The sequence below is a fragment of the Thermobia domestica genome, chromosome 14 (assembly GCF_964235325.1).
Source record: "Thermobia domestica chromosome 14, izTheDome1.hap1.1, whole genome shotgun sequence".
NCBI classification, from domain to species: Eukaryota; Metazoa; Arthropoda; class Insecta; order Zygentoma; family Lepismatidae; genus Thermobia; species Thermobia domestica.
Genome location: NC_137467.1, coordinates 120,288,690 through 120,311,438, shown reverse-complemented (window position 1 = coordinate 120,311,438; position 22,749 = coordinate 120,288,690). Strand labels below are relative to the sequence as shown.

Genomic DNA, 22,749 nt, shown 5'->3' with positions numbered 1-22,749 from the left:
TATTAGTGGGTTTGGGTAATTCTCGAACTGCTGTTATACTACATTCGTCTTTACGTATCCCTAGTTTACTAACTACATACCCTAGAAATGGAACTTCTTTCACACAAAACAGACACCTATCAATATTCAAATTAATACCATGTTCCTTAAATTTACTGAAAATTTCTTCTAACAATTTCAAATGTTCGTCGAAACTACTTGTCATTACCAAATTATCGTCGATATATCGGACAATTTTGCTATGTAATTCTGGTCCCAAAATATGTGCTATCATTGCATTCAATGTAGATGATCCATTACGGTACCCAAATGCAACTCTGATACTGATAATATAAACCTTCAAAATTAAAAGCAAAATAAGGTTGAGAATCCGGCTGTAACTCGGTTTGTAGGTAACTTTGTTGTAAATCTAGGGCAGTGGTAAACTTTTTCCCTTGTAATTTTGCGATTAAGTCTTCAATTCGTTCAGGTTTAACCTGCAGTAACACGGAGTGCCTATTCACCATACGTAAATTGATACATAATCGAAATTGGTTGTTCTTTTGCGGTACCATTAATATTGGATTATTGTGAACACTTTGACTCGGCTTTATGATCTGCAAATGTAATAATTTTTGAAGTTCTGAGAGAACAAATAGAATGGACTAATATGGGATGGGGTACTGTTTTCTTACTAATGGCTCGGTTGTGTTAATTTTTGCTTTATTTACGAAGCCTTTGCACTTCCCTGGGTAACTGGTAAATATTTCCCTATATTTAAATAACCTAACAGCTGATTGCGATGATGCTGATTAAGGTCGTCAGCTTCCTGAACTGCAGCGATAATTTGTTCGTCTGTGGCATATTGTTTCTGAAAAACTTCTGGTTCGTTAATTTCTATACGATTAACGTGCTGATGCTCTGTAATGTCGCCACCATCTGTTGTTCACCGTCACTATCATCTATCATCCCGTTACTGTATCGGGACAGGAAGTAAAGATACGATAACCCTAATATTCTCATGCTCTAAAGAGAACATTCCCTGACTGAAATTAATAATGCTTTGTAACCGTGACAGTGCATTCACATCAAGAATGAAACGTTCGTTCAACCCTTGGACAACGTACAATTCAAGCGAGAAGGTCAATCTGTCAATTTGAACTGGAACTATTGTTTTGCCCTTGCACTTTCGTCTGAAACGACCACTATAGTCTACTAAAAAAAGTCATCAGCTGATTGTAACCTGGGCGCGGTGATATCCTTACTTATTTGTTTCCAAATTGAGTTGAGTTGATTTCAGTTTAGCGTCCCTTTCAGCAACGAGGCTATATGAGACATGGACCTATTGATTAACGTGGAATCCGAACCACATGAACTCCCGCCGGGAATCGAACCCGGGTCTCCCACGCCAAAGGCGCGTACGCTAACCGCTTAGCCACGGTATTTGTTACCAAAATTCGTACGAAATTAATGAGGCATCGGCTCCCGTATCCAGTAGTATTTTGACTGAGATATCGTTTACTTTAGTCTCTATGTACGCGGAATAATCTCAATCATATGCAGTAATAAATTCTTTTTCTTCGCGGTCTTCCTCTACATCACTCCTCTCGTCGCTATCGAGAGTATCATCGGAAGCAAAAGTATAATTTCTGACACTTATGATATTTGGAGAATTTTCAAAAGAACTGTGTTCGATGGACGCGACCCCCTCGTGCTCATCGGAATTTAGTTTCCCTGCTGACTTCGATTCGAAGTGTGCACATCTCGTTCGGGCGTACGTGCTCGCCAATTCTGACGTTCGTTACGTGGGTATGACCTAAAATTTCTCCTCCCCCTGCTATTGTTTTGAATGTTTCCTCTTTGTCGATTGTTCCGGTTTCCCGAATTATTATTATTATAATTACGTTGCTGCCTGGGAGGACTATCTGATTGTTCATTACCTATCTGAGTATTGCCTGTAGGATTCTGCTCACGCCAATTCTCTGTGTTGTTTTCCCATTATTGGCTTGGTTCGAAGTTCTCTTTTGTTGCGAATTGTTATTATTGCTAGGCGTATCCCTGGTTGACATACTATACTGAACTCTTAACAGGCTGGTACGCTTTGTTTATTTCTTTAACGCCTATACCCGTTTTCGTATGTCATGAAGACATACTTCAATTAAATAAAGAGCACACAGAAAAATTAATAGAAGCTTCTTGTCATCAATCTCTACAGAATGTCTTAAACTCTGCAGAATTTTGACATGTAGGCAAGTTTATCACACTGATAATCGGTCAGAATGGTATTTCGAGTTTATGATTAAATTAAGCTATCTTCTTGGACGAAAATCACTCCGAAATATTCAGTATCTTCCGGAAATCATTTAATGCATAGTCAAGGGTAAGCTTAATTGCTGTTAGTTCAGCAGTGAATTCACAACTCAGCGATACAAACTAAATTCAGAGCTATTTCAGTCTATATAAAGCACATTGAAACATGACAATTCTTTTACTGATGGGCAACGCTGAGGCTCTGGTATTATGAAATTTCTCCTATTTCTATCATTCTATTGGTCTCTTCAGTATAATTCACGTGCATTTATATCTCCTACCTCTAGCATACAAAGCGTAACTACGAGAAAAATGCATTTTCTGAGGCTCCTGTTTTATATGTAATGTTCCTGGGATGTTTTACATAGCGAATTATCTTTTACGAAGTTGTATAGGGTACATCAAAAGTTCTACCTTTGATTGGTGTGCATAAGAAAGTGCGAAGAACATAAAATGTAACTCACCTACGACTATGTATAATCACCAGCATGATCAATGACCTCTTGCAGTCTTTTCGGCAGATGAATTAAAAAAAAACAAAAAAAACGCAGGTTTGGAGTAAAAGAACTCACGTAAGGCAATTTTAACAGCCTCCACATCAGCAAAGCTTTTTTTCCACTGAAGGAGGTTTGCAAAGCGCTAAAAATATGGAAGTCTGTGGGAGCCAAATTAGGGGAATAAGGAGGGTGCGGGTAAAACCTTCCAACCCAAGTCCATTAATTTCTAACCTGCCATGGCAGAAGTATGTGAAGTGTTATTATGTTGAATACGAACCCCGTGGCAACTGACATGGTCTGGCCGCTTTGTCCACAATGATTCCTGCAGTCTATCTAGCTGGCTGCTGATAGTAGAGGATTGCATGAATGGTTTCATTAGATACCAGGACCATCCAATGAATCATGCCTTCAACATCTCACCATATACTCAACAACACCTTCTTTGGTCGTTAATGGATGCAGTTCAGAAATGCGACGTAGTCTTGCGATGTTTCTCGGTACATAATCCCTTCTCGTCTCCTGTGACGAACCGTGTCAAGAAAGGGTTATTTTTGTACCGGGAAAGAAAGGAAACAATGGTGTGACTCGCCTTTCTCGTTGAGTTGAATTCAGCTGATGTGGAAACCAGTGGCACATGCCTTCTTTCCACTATTGTTCCGTGTATATGGAAGGTTTTTCCGCTAATCCCTGTACAGTTAGATTCGGACTGACTGTTATGGCTTGGTCCAGATCTTTTTCAGAAAACATTGATGGGCGATCAGACCGTGGCTATCTTAACAGCCTCTGCTGCCGTCCCTGGATTTTCGAAACCAACAACAACATGTTTTTTCGTCAACTGCACTATATATTTGCCTAATGTTGCGGCTGACCAAGGTCGTAATTTTGCCCTTATCGAACTCCACCATTGTCTGGTATGTTCTTATTGGTCTCGATTTCACTGGCACAACACTCTCTCAAGCTACGAGCCACTAGTACTAGTGCTGTAATATTCTCCCGATAAGACCACCGATTCTAGCTCTTGCAGCGCTATTTATTCAATCACAACACCTATCCCAAACAGGTAGAACTTTGCATCTACCCAATAACCGCTTATGTGGCGTAAGTCAAAATTTACATTTTTGATTAAAGCAGTCAAAAGAAAACTGGTAGAAAAACTATTACAATATTTAAGTAAATACTTTATACTACAAGTCAGTTTTCTAATTTGAAGATTTTAGAGAATAAACTTGCCGATGGTGACATCCTTGGAGCAGTAGGTCCTTTAATTTCTGATGTGGTTGCGACTCCGGATACCACTGTGTTGGAGACCCTGCTGTAGAAACATCCAGCCCACCCTGTTATTTTTATTTTGCCGGATCTTCCTGATGATCAACACACTTTTCAAGGAGTTTCGACTATTGAGGTTCAAAATGCAATTAACTCAATTCTGTCAGGCAGCACGGGAGGTCTAGATGGGCTTGGTCCTTCAATTCTTAAAGACCTTCTTTCTTGTCAAATACTGGAATCGAAGGAAAAACTCTTTAAAATCCTTTTGTGATCTACTTAATTTAATCATTTGTGCAAAAGCACCAATCGAAGTTCGCCCGCTGCTTTTTGGTGCCAAACTTACAGCGCTGAGAAAAAAGGATGGTGATATTCGGCCCATAGCGGTTGGGAGTGTTTGGTGCAGAATATCGGCAAAAATCGTATGATTTAGAATACGTGAGCCAGTTAAAAAAAGTATTCCCCATCAACTTGGTGTTTGTGTTCCTAATGGTGCCGAGGCAGTCGTTCATGCAACTCGAGTTTACTTCTCTTCTACTTACAGTGCTACTAAAGCGGTTGTAAAGTTGGATTATCGTGACGCATTTAATGAGCTTCGCCGGGATAATATGCTTGCCGCAGTGATGAATTATTTTCTCTCAATTTATCCGTATATCAATGTTATGCTCAACCCAGTGATCTGCTATTCGACGAAAACACTATTTCTTCTCAGAGAGGTGTATAACAAGATACTCCTGTGGGCCCAGCACTTTTCGCCATGGCTATTCACTCTTTAGTTAAATCACTGAACACGGAATAAAACATTTGGTACCTAGACGATGGAACAGTTAGTGGTGAACCCGACGTGGTTCTTTCATCCTTAATAGAAATAAAGAAGGCATCTCTTCTTGGCTTACATCTTAACCTTTCTAAATGTGAGGTTGGTTGCCATGGATCAGAGAAACTACATTCGACGAAATCGAAAGATTTAATGAAGCTGCATCAGGCATACGTCTTTTAACAATTCAGAATGCTTCTCTTCTAGGTGCTGCTCTCATCGCGGAAACACTCAGTAACCTGCTATTGAGTAAAATATCTAATTTAGAATTGCTCTTGTCTCGATTTTCCTCAATTTCAGCCTTTTTCCTTTTACGGGCATTTTTATCAATCCTCGCTTAATCTATTTTTCTACGATGCTTTCCATCTTGGCATAACACTGCTTTGCTGGAAAAATATGACACTGTCCTGAAAACTGGCCTTGAATCAATTCTGAACTGCTCCTTAAATGATGACTCTTGGATGCAAGCACGTTTACCTGTTGGCTTGGGTGGCTTTGGTATTCGACGAGCTGTGGATATGACGATTCCTACATTCTCAGCGTCTTACCACGGATCTCTGCGTTTAATCGAAGCTCTCCTTCCACAGGATTATTATTTGGACCCAGATGGTTCAGTTCGGGAAGGCTTTAGGTGGGCAAGCTTAGCAAATACAAACCTCCCACAAATTAGCAAGTGTCATTAGTCATCTAAGATATACACCAATTGCATCTCACTTACATAATCATCTGCTACAATCTGTTGTATTCCGGAAGATAAAGCCAGGCTCCCTGGTGCTTCTTCTTCCGAAGCGGGCGCACGGTTGATGGCGATACCTTCAATGCCTTTAGGCATTCATTTGACAAATGAAAGCTTTCGAACTGCTGTCGCCTTACGTTTAGGTTTAGTTGTTTGTTAGCCTCATCTCTGCCCAGCTTGTGGAGATCAGGTTAACCTGCATGACCTTTCATGCATGAAAAGCGCTGGTAGATATACTCGACACCCCTCCGTTAATGATATAATACTACGAGCCCTTAACACTGCTGGGATTCCTTCAATACGGGAACCTTCTGGTTGCTGTCGTTCAGATGGAAAGCGACCCGATGGGATGACACTAGTTCCGTGGATGAGAGGTAAATGTTTATTATGCGATTTTACATGCGCTGATACATACGCTCATTCAAGTCTCCCTCTGTCAGCAATGAACGCTGGAGCTGTTGCTATTGGCAGAGAAGCTGAAAAGCAAAGAAAATACAAAAACCTTCTCGAAAATTTTGTTTTCACTTCAATTGCTATTGAAACCAGTGGTGCTTGGAGCGCAAGTCTTGAATTCATTAAGGAGGTAAGACACATTTCTTGCGTTTCCGGCGAAGTTCGTTCCACATTTTTTCTCATACAGGGCATAGCTGTTTCTACTCTAATAAGAACAGTTTATATATTACTCTACTCCTTGGACAATAATTTTTCTTTTGACGGTATAATATTTAAATTATAATTTATATATTTAAATTATAATTTATATGAATGCAAACTGAGTGTAGTTATATCACTTCCCTGTTAAATACAAGTAAGGACTTGTTTTTAAAGTTATGTTTAAAAATCTTTAGAACAATCAGAACATATTCAATGTTAAGTTACTCTGCACAGTTTCCGATGTACCTTATATTTGTTTTATGTCTTTGTATCGTAAGTTTCATGTAATATTTGTGCTGCTGTTTCGGAAATGTTGTATATAATATATGTATCAATATTTTGGAGAGCAATCTGATTAATACATCTTTAGGGATTAATAAATCATTTGTAAATATGACTTTATACTACAAAACTTATTTTTACCTTTATTCTTTCACCATCAATCTCAACTGTTTTGATCATAAAATCAACCCCTATTGTTGCTCCTTGACCAGGTGGAAAGAGACCCTGTAAAGAGAAATAAGAAAGATACATTTCAAATTGTAAAGAAAAACAGTACAATAGTTAATAATAATAAATTCTGAATTTACCTTAATTGCATCTAACGAAGTTTGCTCTATATAGTTTCGGTAGTTCTTGCTACTACCTTTTTTCAACAGAACTGGGTTACTCACAAGTACGTTTAATCACTTCCAAGAAAGTCATTTTGCACTAATATGTGCAAGGTTGAAACGATGAATTCAAAACTCTGAGAAACTGGATTCAATATAAATCCAACAAGAAAAGCTACACTTAAATATTGACATACCATTGGTGTATTGGAGTCTGACGTTTGTGCCAAGATAAGAAGTTCGTAGTTTCTAGTGCCACATTGAATATTTGTCACTCACGAGAAATTCCAATATAAAGGAATCCTGTTTCATGAAGGTTTTTGAATTCTTCTTATCCAGTCTTGCACATATTAATGCAGTTTCTTTCAAATAAGTGATTAGATGAGCATTTGAGTAAACCAGTCTTGTTAAAAAGGCAGTAGCTAAAACTATCCGAACTGTACAGATTTAACTTCATTAGACGTAACTAAGGTAAGTGCAAAATGCATCATTATTAATCATTACCAACATGCATCAACTTCTCTAATGCAAAATAACATAAATTTACTTTTCCTATTAACAACTACACTTAATTTGCAGTAAAATTTGAGTCCTCACAATTATAAGATGATTATCAAAAGGAATAACATTGATGTATGTGATTTAAAACTAGAAATACGGGAGAGAAATTCGACTTAGAAATAACGAAAACTAAGTATATAAAATTGACTTGCTTCAGTCAACTTACTTGAGTAAATCGACGAACAAGACACGTCTTTCCAACTCCAGCATTACCAACCAATACAACTTTAAAGAGAAACTTGTAATCTTCCATTTGATGCTTGGATAGCTTACCTGAAATATTTAAATAATTTCAGATAAACATCAATATGTACACTAATACCGGGAAATAAAACTCAAAAACATAGTTTTCTTGACTTCAATGTAACGAATACTCTCCAAGCATTTTATATATATATATAAAGAGTTCACTACGCAATATACGAACTTTTTTCTAGTACCACTTTGTTTTAATGCCATCAAATTGTTTAACAGTTGTGACATCGTGCGGTGCTCATTAGTAGACACACACGGACACACATAATTACAAGCGTACAACTAATACTATATTTGTTAATTTCCACAAAGCCAAAGAAACACGAAGAACTCATATGTTCTAAATTTTTGCCAAGTAATTTTTTTTCAAAATATTCGAGTCAAATTAACAGACAACACACAATGATTGGTGTTAAGCAATTGAAATCATAAAAAGAAAAAGAAATTCTATACAAAGTTGTCATCTACAATCTATAAATAGTTAAATTTGATTTAAGCTACTCGCTAAACAAAACAATATGCTTGTTGTAAAAAAATATTAAGGTGTAACAGTTTCGCCAACTATCCACTTTGGCATCATCAGACACTAGCTCTGTTATAAAAAGCTTGTACAATGGAAAATATTACAGATGCTGTAGCTCTGAGGCTGAAAAGGAGCATACACAAATGGAAGGACAGCAAGAAGACGGAGATATCTACGAGACAGCAAGTGTGGTTCCTGAGGAAATGAGAATGTCTGATGAAGCCAAAGCGGATTGTTGGCGAAACTGTTACACGTGAATATTTTTATTTATTTATTTTTATAATAAACATTTTGTTTTGCTCAGGAGTAGTTTAAATCAAATGTAAGTCTGTTAAAAGCAAAGCTTGTACAATGAAAAATATTAAAGTTAAACGATCTTTTGTTATGCTTGTACTTCGATGCAAGGCTATAAAAACTTTGGGTTTTATCGAACATTTCAACTTCAATAAAGAAATAACAGTACGTTTCATCTTTCTTTTCTCATTAATGCGAAAAAAAAGCTTAAATACTGCATTCTAAAGAAAAAATACGGTAAGTTTAATAATCAAAATATAATCGATCATCGATGTGAAAGGAACAGGCAAATCTGTGGACGCAGTAGGTTTTCTAGTTCTTTTATGTATTTATATCCTGCATGGTAAATTCTTATTTTATTATGTGTGTGATTTTTTTTCTCATACGAAACAAATACTAATGCATAATACTGTGAATTACCATGTAATACTTCACGTACGAAATGATCGCAATTTGTAGAGTATGTTCTGCTAACACTGTAAATCTAAAATTTATTTTTCACGTCCGAAAATTTGTGTTCAACAAAACATAACCGTAAGTTTCTAACAATTAAAATATGCCCCCAAATAACGCTGTATGGCATATTTGTATATATGAACCAACAAGTAAGGGTTGGAATAGGGGGGGGGGGGGAATGACAGAGAAAGTGCAATTGGAAGGAGAGTTCGACAGGGATGTTATCTCTTGCCTACAGTATTTAATACCTATCTAGAAGAGACAGTGAAAAAGAGCCTACAAAATCAAGACGGCATTTCAGTAGGAGATAGAATGATTAGGTGTATACGGTTTGCAGATGATATGGAGCTTGTTACGGAGTCTGAAGAGGAAATCAATAAGATGTTAGAAAACTTGAGGAAGGGCTATGAAGAATATGGGATGAAAATAAATGTTAGAAAGACATAGCTATGGTGATTGGAACAAAGAAGTCGGTGTCAAATATAGAAGTAGGAAGAGAGAGAATAGAACAGGTGACTAACTTTCGATACCTGGGTAATATTATTAGTAATGGTATGAAGTGTGAACGGAAAATAAAAGCAAGGATAGGAATGGCGAAAGAAGCCTTCAAGAGGAAAAGAATCCTATTTTGTGGGACCGTGAAAAAGAGTTGAGAAAAAGGTTCATAAAATGCTTCGTGTGGAGTACTGTACCATATGAGTGAGAAACATGGACGTTACACAAAAATAATGAGAAACGATTGGAAGCTTTCGAAACGTGGATGTGAAGAAGAATGGAGCAAATAGGTTGGGTCGAGCGAAAAACAAATGAAAGAGTGTTATTCGGTAGGAGAGAAAATAAAAATTTTAGATATTATTAAGAAGAGGAAGAGGAACTCGTTGGGACATTGAATAAGAAGGAACTGCATCATAAGGGACGCGCTAAAGGGTATGGCAGCAGGAAAGAGGGCGAAGGAGACAATTAATGAACGATATCAAAACAAGAAAAACGTACGTGAAACAAAGAGGTTAGCGGAAGACCGTGGAGCATTGAAGCTTTTCAGTTGCAGCAAGTGACCTGCCAATAATGGTAGAATACCTATGATGATACATATTTGTAACTTTCTGAGTTTCCAGTGGAATCATTCTCTACCGAACTTGATTGACAGATATTGAAAGGTTCGTATCCTCATTGTCTAAGGTATGACACTAGTATACTGGGAAACTCTGAGCGAAGCACTGCTGTATATGGAAGCACACAATAATTTTCTTAATTTCACTCGGTTTAAACTGTAAAGTGATATACAGTGTTATTCAGAAGGATCTAATTTGTGTAAGTTAAATAAGCTCTATTTTTTCTTTGGCTTGGGAAATTATATGCTACCATAATATCTTGATCCTTAATTGATTGTTCAATTTAATAGTCAGTGTTTCATGCTGTCTTCTTGACTTTGAGAGGTATTTTCGAGCTTTGGCGGAAGAGGATTATACTACACTTTAAAATTTATCTTTGGTTAAAGAACAAAAATTGAAAATTATGGGATAATTCCATTATTGGCAGAGAGGGTTTTTCTTTTTTGAAGAGGTATAGGTAATTTGATTTGATTTTGTGTATACCAGCAAAGGTATATGAGACGCGACTCTACAGCTTAGCATGAGATCCGAACCATATAAGCTCCCACCGGGAATCGAATCTGGGTCTTCCACATGAATGGTACAATTTGTTTACAATGACCAAGTTTCCGCCATATATATACATATCTGCATACATACACACACACACACACACACACACACATATATATATATATATATATATATATATATATATATATATATATATATATCTTATACTACTACATTTGTCATGCAGTGTTACAAACCAAGGACGCTACAGTTTTAGAAACATCGGAAAACAATCAAATTTTGAAGTATTCAACAACGGTAATGAAGCAAGTGAGACAGATGGGATAATACATATCCGAAGTGCCCTAATGTCGAATACTACGGTCATCATATGACGCATTTCAAACTAATAGAAACGAAGTTACAAGGAATTGAAAATTTGACCTTTTACAAAGGACGTGTTTAGATAAGCATCACATTAACTTACATACATGGTTTCAATTAGCATAAAGACCATATTGTAGTTTAGAGTAATCTGATACCTAATTATTCGGAAGATATGAATAAAAATGGTAAAAGAGCGTATCTAGTTTACCATGAGGACCAGATTGTATAACGTCAAAAGGTCAAATTTACGTTGAGTGCTAAACCGAGTCTGGAGATCCCAAATCCAAATGTGAGGTACTACAAGCACTTTGACTTCTTCGTGGGGCGCCCTGGGTAATTCGAAGATGATGCATATACTTTTTTACTTTATCATCATTATTAATTTTATTAAAACAACTTCATTTCGACAAAGATCGATCCATATTTACCTTACGTGCTATACATCGTTTTTAAGCTCTTCATTATGTCTTTGAAATAAACTTTCAATTAGCCATTTCCTTATTCTAGTTTATAAGATATATAAACGACTTCATCTTTTTTTCATTCATTTTCCCTTGACTTTAATGTTAATATTTCGTGCTTTTTGAGTATGCTCCATCAATTTTAAGATAATTTGCTTTTAAAATATAGAACCTACATAGTTTCGTCTATATTCAAACTGCAATCTAGGCATCTCCCCCAAAGTCTGTTCACATCATTGCAACCGGATAAGCCCTTTGATACACTGCTTAAAATGACGTATTTGTGGGATTTTTTTTTTTACAACTATCTTTGATCTACTCTGCTTCTATAAAATTTCAATAACACATTTTGGCAGATTTGATTGCAATGATTCCTCGGAATAACATAATTTTAAGCAGTGATTTAAAGTTTATAAGTTTTCACCACAGCTCCAGAACGGATTGAAATAACAAATTGCCGTAAACCGTACTATAATCTTCTTATTTATTGAACACCATTTATGCAGGGGTTTTCCAACTGTGCGGCGCGCCTCCCTGGGGAAGCGCCGAAGGTTATCGGGAGAGGCGCGAGGACATTTAAAAAAAGATCCTACGAAGGAACATATTTATAATGCAACACACACACACACTTAAGTCTTCAACAACTTCTTTAGTAATACATAGTGAACTAAGCCTTTGTATCACCTCTGTTCCATATACGATCAGGGATGACTGTTTCACCTTTGGCTTAAACGTGTATAACGCTTGTTAGACGGCCACTAACGATCTTCTGTTTTATCTGTATAGAATAGTATGCATTTTTAAATGTCTCTGGAATTTCGCGCGCTGGGATGTTAGTTGAATTTTTATTTCTCTTAATTTTCTATTATTATTTTGGGATGATTCTAATAATAATAATAATAATAATAATAATAATAATAATAATAATAATAATAATAATAATAATAATAAATATGAATGTCTTTGGAGAGCCGAAATTATGTGACACGAATCATTATAGATAGAGCTTTAAGATGAGTGGTCATAGGGGAGGAAAAACAGGATTTTTCTCTCTCTGACTCTCTAACGTTAAGATTATGTGCTGAAGGTAAGAAGCATCATCATTCTACAATAGGTTGCTTTTACGTAGAATATCTATTACTTGAGCTCTCCTCCTTCGGGCAACTTTGCTTATGTAGTAAATTCAAAACAATTTCAATTTAAGACAAATATTTATAGAGAAAATTAAACATTTAATAGGGAAATCTGTTATAAAAATATCCAAACTTTTTTTTTTTTTTGGTATCGTCATGAGTTTTACACATATGTTACATTTTGATTCTTTCCCAAATAAAAAATAAATAAAATAACCTTAGTGATAAAAATGACAACAGTACTTCCACGGGATTCGAACCGTCTACCTTTGGTATACAAACTCGTTGCTTTATCTAACTGAGCTATTTGCTTTCTTACGTAAGCTGAACCTGTTCTACAGTAAAGACGATTTTTCATTACGATTGGGCTAACAATTCGTCTTTTTCCATAGGTAATTTCCACTATTTGCACTATCTATCTATACGTTAATACTTAGCATAGATTCATATATTTGGAGTTCGCTGATAATGCATATAATAAGACATACTAGAAATATTTCGTTAAAATTTTCGTTTGTAGATCTAATCCACGCTTCTCTCAATGACATAGATGTCGCTGCTTCGTGTTGAACTGCAGAATTCCCTCGCGTTCTTGAAAATTTCCCACTTTAGCAGAGTTGGTAATTCTCGAGATTTCTGTCGATTTAATGTTTTTTGCTTCTAATTTCTTTATTTTAAGCTAATATCTAACACAAATATTAAAAACGGGTTTGTTATTAACCTGTCCTGCTGGGGAAACCTTCCGAAATTTCGAACATATAAAGAAAACGGAGATATTTTCAAAAAACTTCAAAATAAAGAGACGCGTCATTTATTTTGCTCATAGTAGTACATCCATGACCGAGATCAATATTACATCATTTACCATCATGAGCCAAACTAGTTATGTAATCCGATATGTCGAATTAGCAACACTAATAAGATAAAGTGGCAATAACGACCAATCGATGTCACCATCATTGTTCCAGAAGATTCTACCAGCCTATTACGTAACTTAGACTACATCAGTGGAGAGACAATTAAAGAATGTCGGTGATGTGTGACGCCGCACAAATTTTAACTTGACATTTTGACATTAAGCATTTTCATCACATATATCGCACCACAAAATATGAATAGTCACTAGAGAGTATGCGTCGGTAATTATGATGATAGTGTGGTCGGCGCCATATTGATTTTAGAAGTTTCGAGTTCCTGGTTGTTTAACAAGATGAAGGAAAATTTGTAATACCTGAGTCCTGCAGATTTAAAAGTCATCAACAGTTTCCTGACACCACCAATCCTTCGTTCCTCTTTAGGGATGAGTACCGGTCGAGTCCTGATACTGCTCACGACAAAACAGGTTCACCAAGCCAATTCCATGACTGGCAAGGCGAACATTTCACAGTGACGACTAACAGCCACATGAGGTTAAACAAATTTTGACTGGGGCTTTTTTTTTTTTTTTTTTTAAAAAAAAAAACCTAATCAATGTTAGTCCAAGAATGACAATTTTTCACAGGTTCGCCGAAATCTTGCAATTTCGCATAATAAATTTCTAAAACTAAAAGCTCCACGTCACCACTGTCGTTTTTCTTAAAAATGGCAGAATTATTCTTTTTATGTTCTACCTGACCGACTTACTCGCACATTAAGCGTAACATACCACATAATAATAATAATTATTATACCTGTCATTACAAGCTTGGAATTAGAGACATGCATTGTTATTATTAAATAAGTGCATTATTATTATTAAATATCTATAACACCCTACAAATCTAACTTTATAAATAATATCAGAATGTATTTCTGATTCTCACCTAATCACGCCATGTTACTCAATTCCAACATCATCACAAAAAATATAGAACAACGTAATACTTGCAATATTAAAACAATGACGCAACGAAAAAGAAGACTAGCAGTTAAGAGAAGTCAATCATATAGACTTCTCACACGATAAAATTAAAAGTAAGTATTATTTATCATGCCACAAATCAAACGTGGACCCAAAAAATGACAATTTAACTTATATATGTATATGTTTCATGTAACCTGATAATTCAATTTAATATGCATTAGCCGTGCCAGATTACGCACGTAACGCACGCAGTCAATAATGTATTGCACATACAGTTCAAATATACAATCGCAGATAAATACGTACTAATTATTTAATATCATCGTTCTCCATTGATCTGGTCTGCAGATATAGAATTGACAGGCCAATTAAGCACCATGTATGTTATAACTAGACTTCGGATTTTTGCATATTTGCATGTTTTTTTTCCTGATGTGATACTGATATGCTCTTTAAACAGAAATTCGTTTCAGCTGTTTTGGGGTAAAATTGTATAGTTTTATAGTGCATATATTTGCATATTTCGGAGGTTAGTGCATGTTTATGTCGTTATTGCATATAAATGCATATTTAAAGAAACGACCAAATTGATAATTTTAAATGTGCAATAACTTTTGTCATAAATGGAGTTCCAAGTTTCTAATATAAATAGACTCAAGACCTTGAAATGATTCATTGTTTTTCGGTTTCGAATATCTTCCAAGGTCATGTAAAATGAGAATAAGAAAGGAATGAGTGATTCATCCCTCCGCCAATGTGCATGCTTGACACCTTTTTATATAGAGAGGATATAAATAACGGTGTCAAATCAAAAACAACAAAATTTCCACGTTACCCACCTCGGAAGTTAAAGTTGCTACTGTTGTGTGGATTTGAAATTGCACAGTTCTGTGGCAGGATAAAAATACCGAAAGATAAATCTTATAAAAGTTATCTCCTGAAACAGGGTCCATTTAGTTGTAGTGACATCTTCAAATAGAATTTTAACTAGCTCAGAATTTTGTCCAATATTTGTCCATTTCTTTTCAACCTAGAACAAACTGTACGATTCAAATAAACAAAGGAAGAACATTTCAAAATTTGGGCCTCTTTGATCACCTGTAGTACGACATCTTCAAATCTGAAATTTAACTACTTCAGAATTGGGTTCATTTTTGTCCACCTAAGAAGAAATATTGAAAATTCAAGTAGAGGAGGGAGGGCCATTTAAAAATTTGGCCACTTTCATGACCTGTAGTGCGACATCTTCAAATCTGAAATTTTATCTACATCAGACTTTTGTCCAACCGTTGTCCATTTTTGTCCTCCTGAGAAAAATAATTGTAAAATTCAAGTAAAAGAGGGAGAGCCATTTCAAAATTTGGTCACTTCGATCACTTGTAGTGAGAAACCTTCATATTTGAAATTTAACTAGCTCACAATTTTGTCCAATTTTCGTCTATTTTTTTTTTTACCCAAGAAAAAATTTTGTACCATTCAAATAAACGAGGAAGGGACATTTGAAACTTTGGTTACATCGATCAGTGTGACATGCTCAAATTCGCATTTTAACAAGCTTACTATTTTGTCCAATCCTTGTACCACAAACAAAACATTTTGTACCATCGTAATAAACGAGGAAGGGTATTTCAAAATTTGGGTACTTCGATCACCTGTAGTGTGTCATTTTTAAATTCAAATTTTAATTAGCTCGGGATTTTGTGAATTTTATACATTTTTGTACCACCAAGAAAACTTTTTAACGCTCAAATTAACAATGGAGGGTCCTTTCAAAATTTTGGCCACTTAGTTTACCAGTAGTGTATCTTTATATTCTAATTCTAACTAGCTTAGAATTTTCACTGTTTTTTTTGTAGAGTTTTGCACCATCAAGCTAGTTAAAATTCAAATTTGAAATGTCTCACTACAGGTGAACGAAGTGGATAAATTTTAAATGTCTGTCCCTAGTTTCTTTGAATGGTACGAATTTTTTTCTGGTGGTAAAAATGTTCCGATATTCAACGAAATTCTGACATAATTAAAATACGATTTTGAGGATGTCTCACTACAGGTGATGGAAGTGGCCAAATTTTGAAATGAACCTCCCTCGTTCATTTGGATGGTATATACCTTTTTGTTAGTGGTTCAAGAATGTAAAAAATGGACAAAATTCAAAACTTGTTAAAATTCGAATTAAAAGATGTCGCACTACAGGTGATCGATGTGGCCAAAATTTCAAATGGCCCTCTCTCGTTTATTTCAATTGTAAAAAAAAAATCTTAGTGGTTCACCAATGTACTAAAAAAAAAAAAAAAAAACGACAAAATTCTGAGCTAGTTAAAATTGAAATTTGATTGTGTAGCACTACAATTAATGGACCCTCTGAAAGAATGGATTGAAGTCGAGATACGTTAACAATTCAAGGAGAAAATATATTTTGCAAAGTGTGTGCTAAACAAGTAATATTTTCAAACTAAGTATGCTTGTTTTCAAAAGAGGACATTTCCATTTTGTTCGATAGCAAAAGCTTATACTTCAGCAGCGCCCTATTTTTAGGTCTTCTTATGTAGCAGTTTTAAGTTTGGTAAGAAGTTCTACAAGTATGAAACAATCCAGTTGTGGCTTTATTTTGTTTTATTTATTTTTATTTTTATGTTTTTGCATACTCGATAGAGATCATTTCAAAGAAACCCTTTAAAAATGTATTTCGGGAAGAAATGAACAACCTTTTGAAAATAAGCTCTACAATTAATTAAAATATTTGCTTTACAAAATCTAAAACTTGTCGCAGCAGTTACTTTTTTAGATAAATTTCCGAGTTTTCCTTTAAGGAATTTATGAGATTATTTAAATATAAGCTTGTGTTGCTTTGATACGCATCTCCGTCTCTCGAAACGCAACTTTCCTATTACGTGTTCTGTTATGTTTTCGATAACTTTACCTTCTTCCCATTCATGCTCCATGTCTCGCTCAAATCAGTTTATTCCATTTAAAGTATCAATATTATACATTGTAAATTCTTACTGTTTTAAGCGGACAATGTTACGCTAGAAGAAACTATTCTAGGATTAACACATAATTGGATACAAAAAGTTATTTCAAGTGGATTTATTTTCTTCTAAACAAGAACATAACGTTTTGAATACAGTCTTTTAATACAGTAAAAATTGCCTTCAATAGGTCACTTATTAAACGGAAATATTTCTCAGTCCATAAATTTATAGGTTAAAAAGAAAATTGAATTCACTTGATGAATCGGAACCTGTGTTCCGAACAACGGATGTTAAAATATACATTTTAACGGGAATTTTCAAGTTCCGGAATGCAGAGTTTAGAAAAATTTTAGACATTCTGTGAGAGGTTACGTATATGAACTACGTTGTCTGTAAAGGTCTTCGTTTACTTGTTACCCTACACATTTAACCTGTAGTCAACCGCCATATAAGGCCCTAGATACCGAGCAACTTTTTAAACGAAGTGCAGTTTATATAGTAATTTCCAAACCAATAACTCTTTTTCTAGCTGGTCTAGAGACATGGAACAAGAAGCATAATATACACAATAGATCAAAAGGGAGCCAAAAGTAGAGGGATGCGCGCTGAAAAGGGTATCTACTTTTTGTCTTGGCCTTGGGAAATGTATGTAGGCTTTTTTTTGTTCACTGTAAGTTTTATGTGTATGAATTTGTAGCATAACTAAATACTGTGATTTAATACGGTATGTATAATATTTTATCTCTGTATGTCCATTATTTATTATTATTTTTCTTTGCATAAATCTATCTCCGTTAACTTTAAAACCTTTAAGGGAAATTTTTATTAGTTGCTAGTCATGTTTTATTATATGCTTATGCCAGAAAAGTTTATTACTTCTCTGAGTATATTTATTCTTTATTCACAAGTACTTGGCGCATTCTATTTTTTGATTTGTAAATCTTTCTCTCTCTCTCTCTCTCTCTATATATATATATATATATATATATATATGTGGGTAGATATATATCAATTTCACATACTGAGCTGTTTGAACCCGAGGAAGCCAAATGTATTTAAGAAGTCGTGGATACTTGCGGAACTGAAAACATTAAAAGCGAACTTGCGTTTCTCAATACAAATTTTAGTTTAATTTCAAAGATCATAACGAGAAAAGAAGAATGATTATTACGACTTTGTAGTGCATTAGAGCTGTTTGATTCAATAACAAAACAGGCTCCGCCAAGACCAATCGTACACACATTGTTTCGAAAGGCACAGTCAATAGATGCGATAAAACTTGGCATAAAGTTCTTGTCTAATGCAAATAAAGTGTTGTGGGAACAACGACACACGAATTACAGATTTCTTTGAAATACTGTCCCTTAACGACCCGTGAAACAGAAGGAACATTTTCGATGTACAGTAATGTTTTGACTGGCAAGTGCAGGCTTTTGCCAGAAAATATCGAAAACTACATAGTTCTCTATTGTAGCATGAATGCATCATAGTTGTGCACCAAGTATATGTAATTCAAGTAATACAACTTTTTTCTCTAAAGATAATAAAATTTCCCATTTAACTTTAGCTTTTGAATGATGCAGACTTATCGTTTTTACTGCATATTTGCGTATTTTCAGTGCATATTTTCGTGATTTTTAGCGCATATTTTGCCGTTTTTTAGTGCATATCGATCCGAAGTCTAGTTATAACTTGACAATTCTAGTATAAAACATATCACGTCTCGTTATCAAATTAATTTGAATGAAGGCCTACCACGTCATATTACTATTTACGGCGCAGATAGAGATTATGTGCACCATCAAGGCATCATCTCAGCAGTACCAAACATTTAATAAGAGAAAACATCAATAACGAATTCATAAGAAATACGAATCATAACAAATTAAACACGCACACAAATTAAAACTTAAAAACCAAACAATGTAATGTATAGTGATCGATAATCGGTACATTAGAAGGTGGAAAGTACTAACAGCAAGTTAAGAACAGTGCAGTTATACAAACTCCTCTCATGCATACCAATGATCTAACAGAAGATAGGCAAGCGAGAAATCTAATGTATATTGGAAATGAAAACAAATCCGATGATAGGAACATGGTCGGTCCGTGTGACGAAGGATGCAATCATCCATCCGGACTTTTAGATGTTAGCTGTAGTAGTGAAAGGGAGCAAAAAGGCCAAGTGAAGACAACTGAATCCAAATCCAAATTTGTAAAACTTAGTGAAGTAAGATCTTTAACGAAATATAGTGGTCGGGTAGACGACATATCGGCAAGTATGTTTTCACAAAAGTTCGATGAAGAGTGTGAATTAGTAGGCATAAATAGAAGTAAATATTCGAAAATTTTACCACATACTTTAGAGCCACCTTGTTCGGGATGGTTCAATGTAATAAAGAGTTCCTTACACAAATATGAAGATTTGATACATGCTCTCCTACGAAATTTTGAAAATTACTTCATTCTTGCCAATTGGGATGCTCAAGGATGTTATTAATAGTTCAAACTTATGAGGACAATTCAATGGCTCAAGGTACTACAAATCGGAATTTTCAAGGCAACCCCGTAGCTAAGAGATGAAGTAATTTCCCTATACGGAACATTTGTATTAGTGGCACTAGTAATCGGCAAGATAGGAATAATTCCAGTTTTTAGGAGCAACAGTTATTTACATAATTGTACTGAGAAAGCCTATATATACAATTTATGTAATTCCGTATTGTTGAAGCGCCATACACAACGCTAACGTGCTAGAAGTAATTAAAATCAGCCATAGCCCGATTATATAAAAAAAGAAGAAATTATAATTATATAAATACACGTCATTGTTATAAGATCTGTAAAAGTACGAAGTACAAAATTAAACAGAATTAGTGTTTAATAAAAGTTTTTCAACCAAGGAATCTCCCAAGTATTTGATTTCACCAACCAGATAATGGAGTAACAAATACGTTTTACAGGCCAGCGGTCATGGTTGGCAAAAACCATGGTTTTTATTGAAAAAACAAAAAAAGTTTTTTTTTGTTTAAACCAGGTCTTTTGGTATAAACCAGGCTTTTTGGTTTAAATAATTTGCTCTATGTATTCATATCATATATGGTCAGAAATAAGTTTATTTCGCCCTGGTGTTATTATGCAACAACCAGGTTATGCTCGAAAGGGTCACATAAGCTTAAAGCGGAATCCAAACCGCTTCTCGACTTACATCCGAGAGAAATTGTTCTCCATTTGAACGCGGAACCAGGACTAATAAACCACTAATGCGATACGTCTGCCGACCCACTCACGAAGGACTCCTGATAAAAATGTTGTACTGATCTTTGCATACATGTTAATATAATTATCAAGTCATTTTAAAAGGACAAAAAGATAAACAGTTGCAGAAGTGAAACCATTGTACAGAAGAACTAATTTAGTCCAAGTTTAACAACGACTTTTATTAGTCCAACTTAAAGAAATACAATGACTTAATTTGCATATTAGTGAATAGAGAATAAATATACGAATTATTTGAATCCACTTTGGCTCGGACACATTTATACATAAATAGATACCAAAGATACTTCTGATTTCACTAAATGCCTCTCGTGGGGTTTGTATGATCCTCCCCCCCCCCCAACACACACAAAAGTACGGCATTTCGATGTATTTTATCAATAAACATTTTTTATTGAAACGAAACAATATTTTGAATTTTTCTTTGATTGCAATTACATAACAATAACAACAAAGTATAAAAAAATCACAAAAACATTCATAAACTTATATATATATATATATATATAAAAACAGAAGTTGATTTTGTAGTATAATCTTTTTGAGTAATGAATGGGGAATTTAGTCTGAATATAATACGAATAATATACGGAAGTGAAACGTGTTAATCCACAAACGTGTGTTCATCAAGATTTTACAAACACTTACACTTTTACGAACATTTTTCGTTTTTTGGTTTAAACTCGTTTTTTTCTTTGTTCTTTCTTTAAATTTCTCACATAGTCCTACGATCTCACACATCTTGTTCCATGCCTCTCGCTTTTTATTTCTGTCTCGATGTTTTTCACCCTTTAAATACCACATCTCGGGATATTTTCGTATTTCATTAATGAATAGTTCTTCGTTTTCCATTTCTGCGGGCGCGGGAAAGTATGCTCGTGTGGCTTGACTTATTGCCAGCAATGGCTTGCCGACCCGCTACACATGTGCGGACTCGCTGCGAGCCAGCAGTCCCAACAACTCAAATTTTGACCACTGCGCGTCCGCAGCAGAGTCGCACGGGAAAGTCTGCTCGTGTGGCATGAATGATAAGAACCAATGTATTTCCGGCTCGCGCGTGTCCGCAACAGACTTTTCTGCACGTCTGAACCGAGACTAAGACATTCCTCACCCTACTTCTTTGGTGCATGTTCAAATAACTGCGTTGAGATTGATATGCGTGGAAACTGATGTGAGCTCGGCGGCAGAGTTCTAGAACATTAGTCTCACTCTGCATTGAGTTGGAATAAAGGTAGAAAACAACGTGCCCTGCGGGGATTGTAACGTTCACTCTGCAATATTGAGTTGAGTTGAGTATGAGTTTAACGTCCCTTTCAGCAGCAAGGCTATATGGGACGTGGACCTACTGATTAACGTGGAATCCGAACCACATGAGCTCCCGTCGGGTACCAACCTGGTTACTAACCTATATGGAGGACCTCCGTTCTAGAACCTTCCCGAGCTCGGCTAATGTTTAGTTGAAGGGAACCAGCCATATTTTCGATCGAAAGAATGTTACAATTTCGCAAATTCCTGTCAAGTTTTTGATTTGGCTCTTATAATCCAAGATTAATCCTAATCCCTTACAGATATAAGTAAAGTAGGCCACTTGCTCGGACGAATGTTATAAAAACCATGGTGCTGATTGATTGTACACATCTAGAAATTTGTAAAATTTATAGAACAAATTTCTAATGATATTTTTTATAGAACAGCCTCCATATTAAAGTTGGCGGTTTAAAAAAACAACTGATTTAACTCCCCCCCCCCAAAAAAAAAGAAGAAGAAAAGAACGAAAAATACTTTAAATCGTGTGAATTTCATATTGCCGCTTCCACACATCAAACCCTCTGCATTAACTTTATCTCCTTTTCACTTTTTAATCAAGGTGTCCTATGTTCAATTCTCGGTCGAACCTTAACCCTTCTTTCAAGTGCAAACTAACTAGCGGTCCGTATGTCACTTTAAGCGAAAGTTTTCTTGATAACCTCGGTATCACATAAGGATGTTAAGCGTAAACATACGAAATGAAACCAAATTGTATATTTCTGCTTGCCTGAATACCTGTTGTTTTATAAAGAAACCAAGGTTGCTTGAAAGTATTGATACAAATTGACAAAATTGATCGACTTCCC

At 35.3% G+C, this 22,749-nt stretch overlaps 1 protein-coding gene across 2 annotated transcripts in view; it reads right to left on the bottom strand.

The window, feature by feature from the left end:
- The window catches only part of LOC145670297 (ras-related protein Rab-30-like), an 87,131-nt gene that overhangs the window by 59,812 nt on the left and 4,570 nt on the right, over positions 1-22,749 (bottom strand). The window contains exons 1-3 of one of the 2 annotated variants that reach the window (XM_081738766.1): positions 13,773-13,867; positions 7,595-7,701; positions 6,680-6,763 (exon numbers count right to left, since the gene is read on the bottom strand). In XM_081738766.1, coding sequence (XP_081594892.1) covers positions 6,680-6,763; positions 7,595-7,681 — 171 coding nt within the window. In that variant the 5' untranslated portion in view covers positions 7,682-7,701; positions 13,773-13,867. Of the gene's footprint in view, positions 1-6,679; positions 6,764-7,594; positions 7,702-13,772; positions 13,868-22,749 lie in introns of those variants that run through there. The other variant, XM_081738765.1, reaches the window with a different exon arrangement.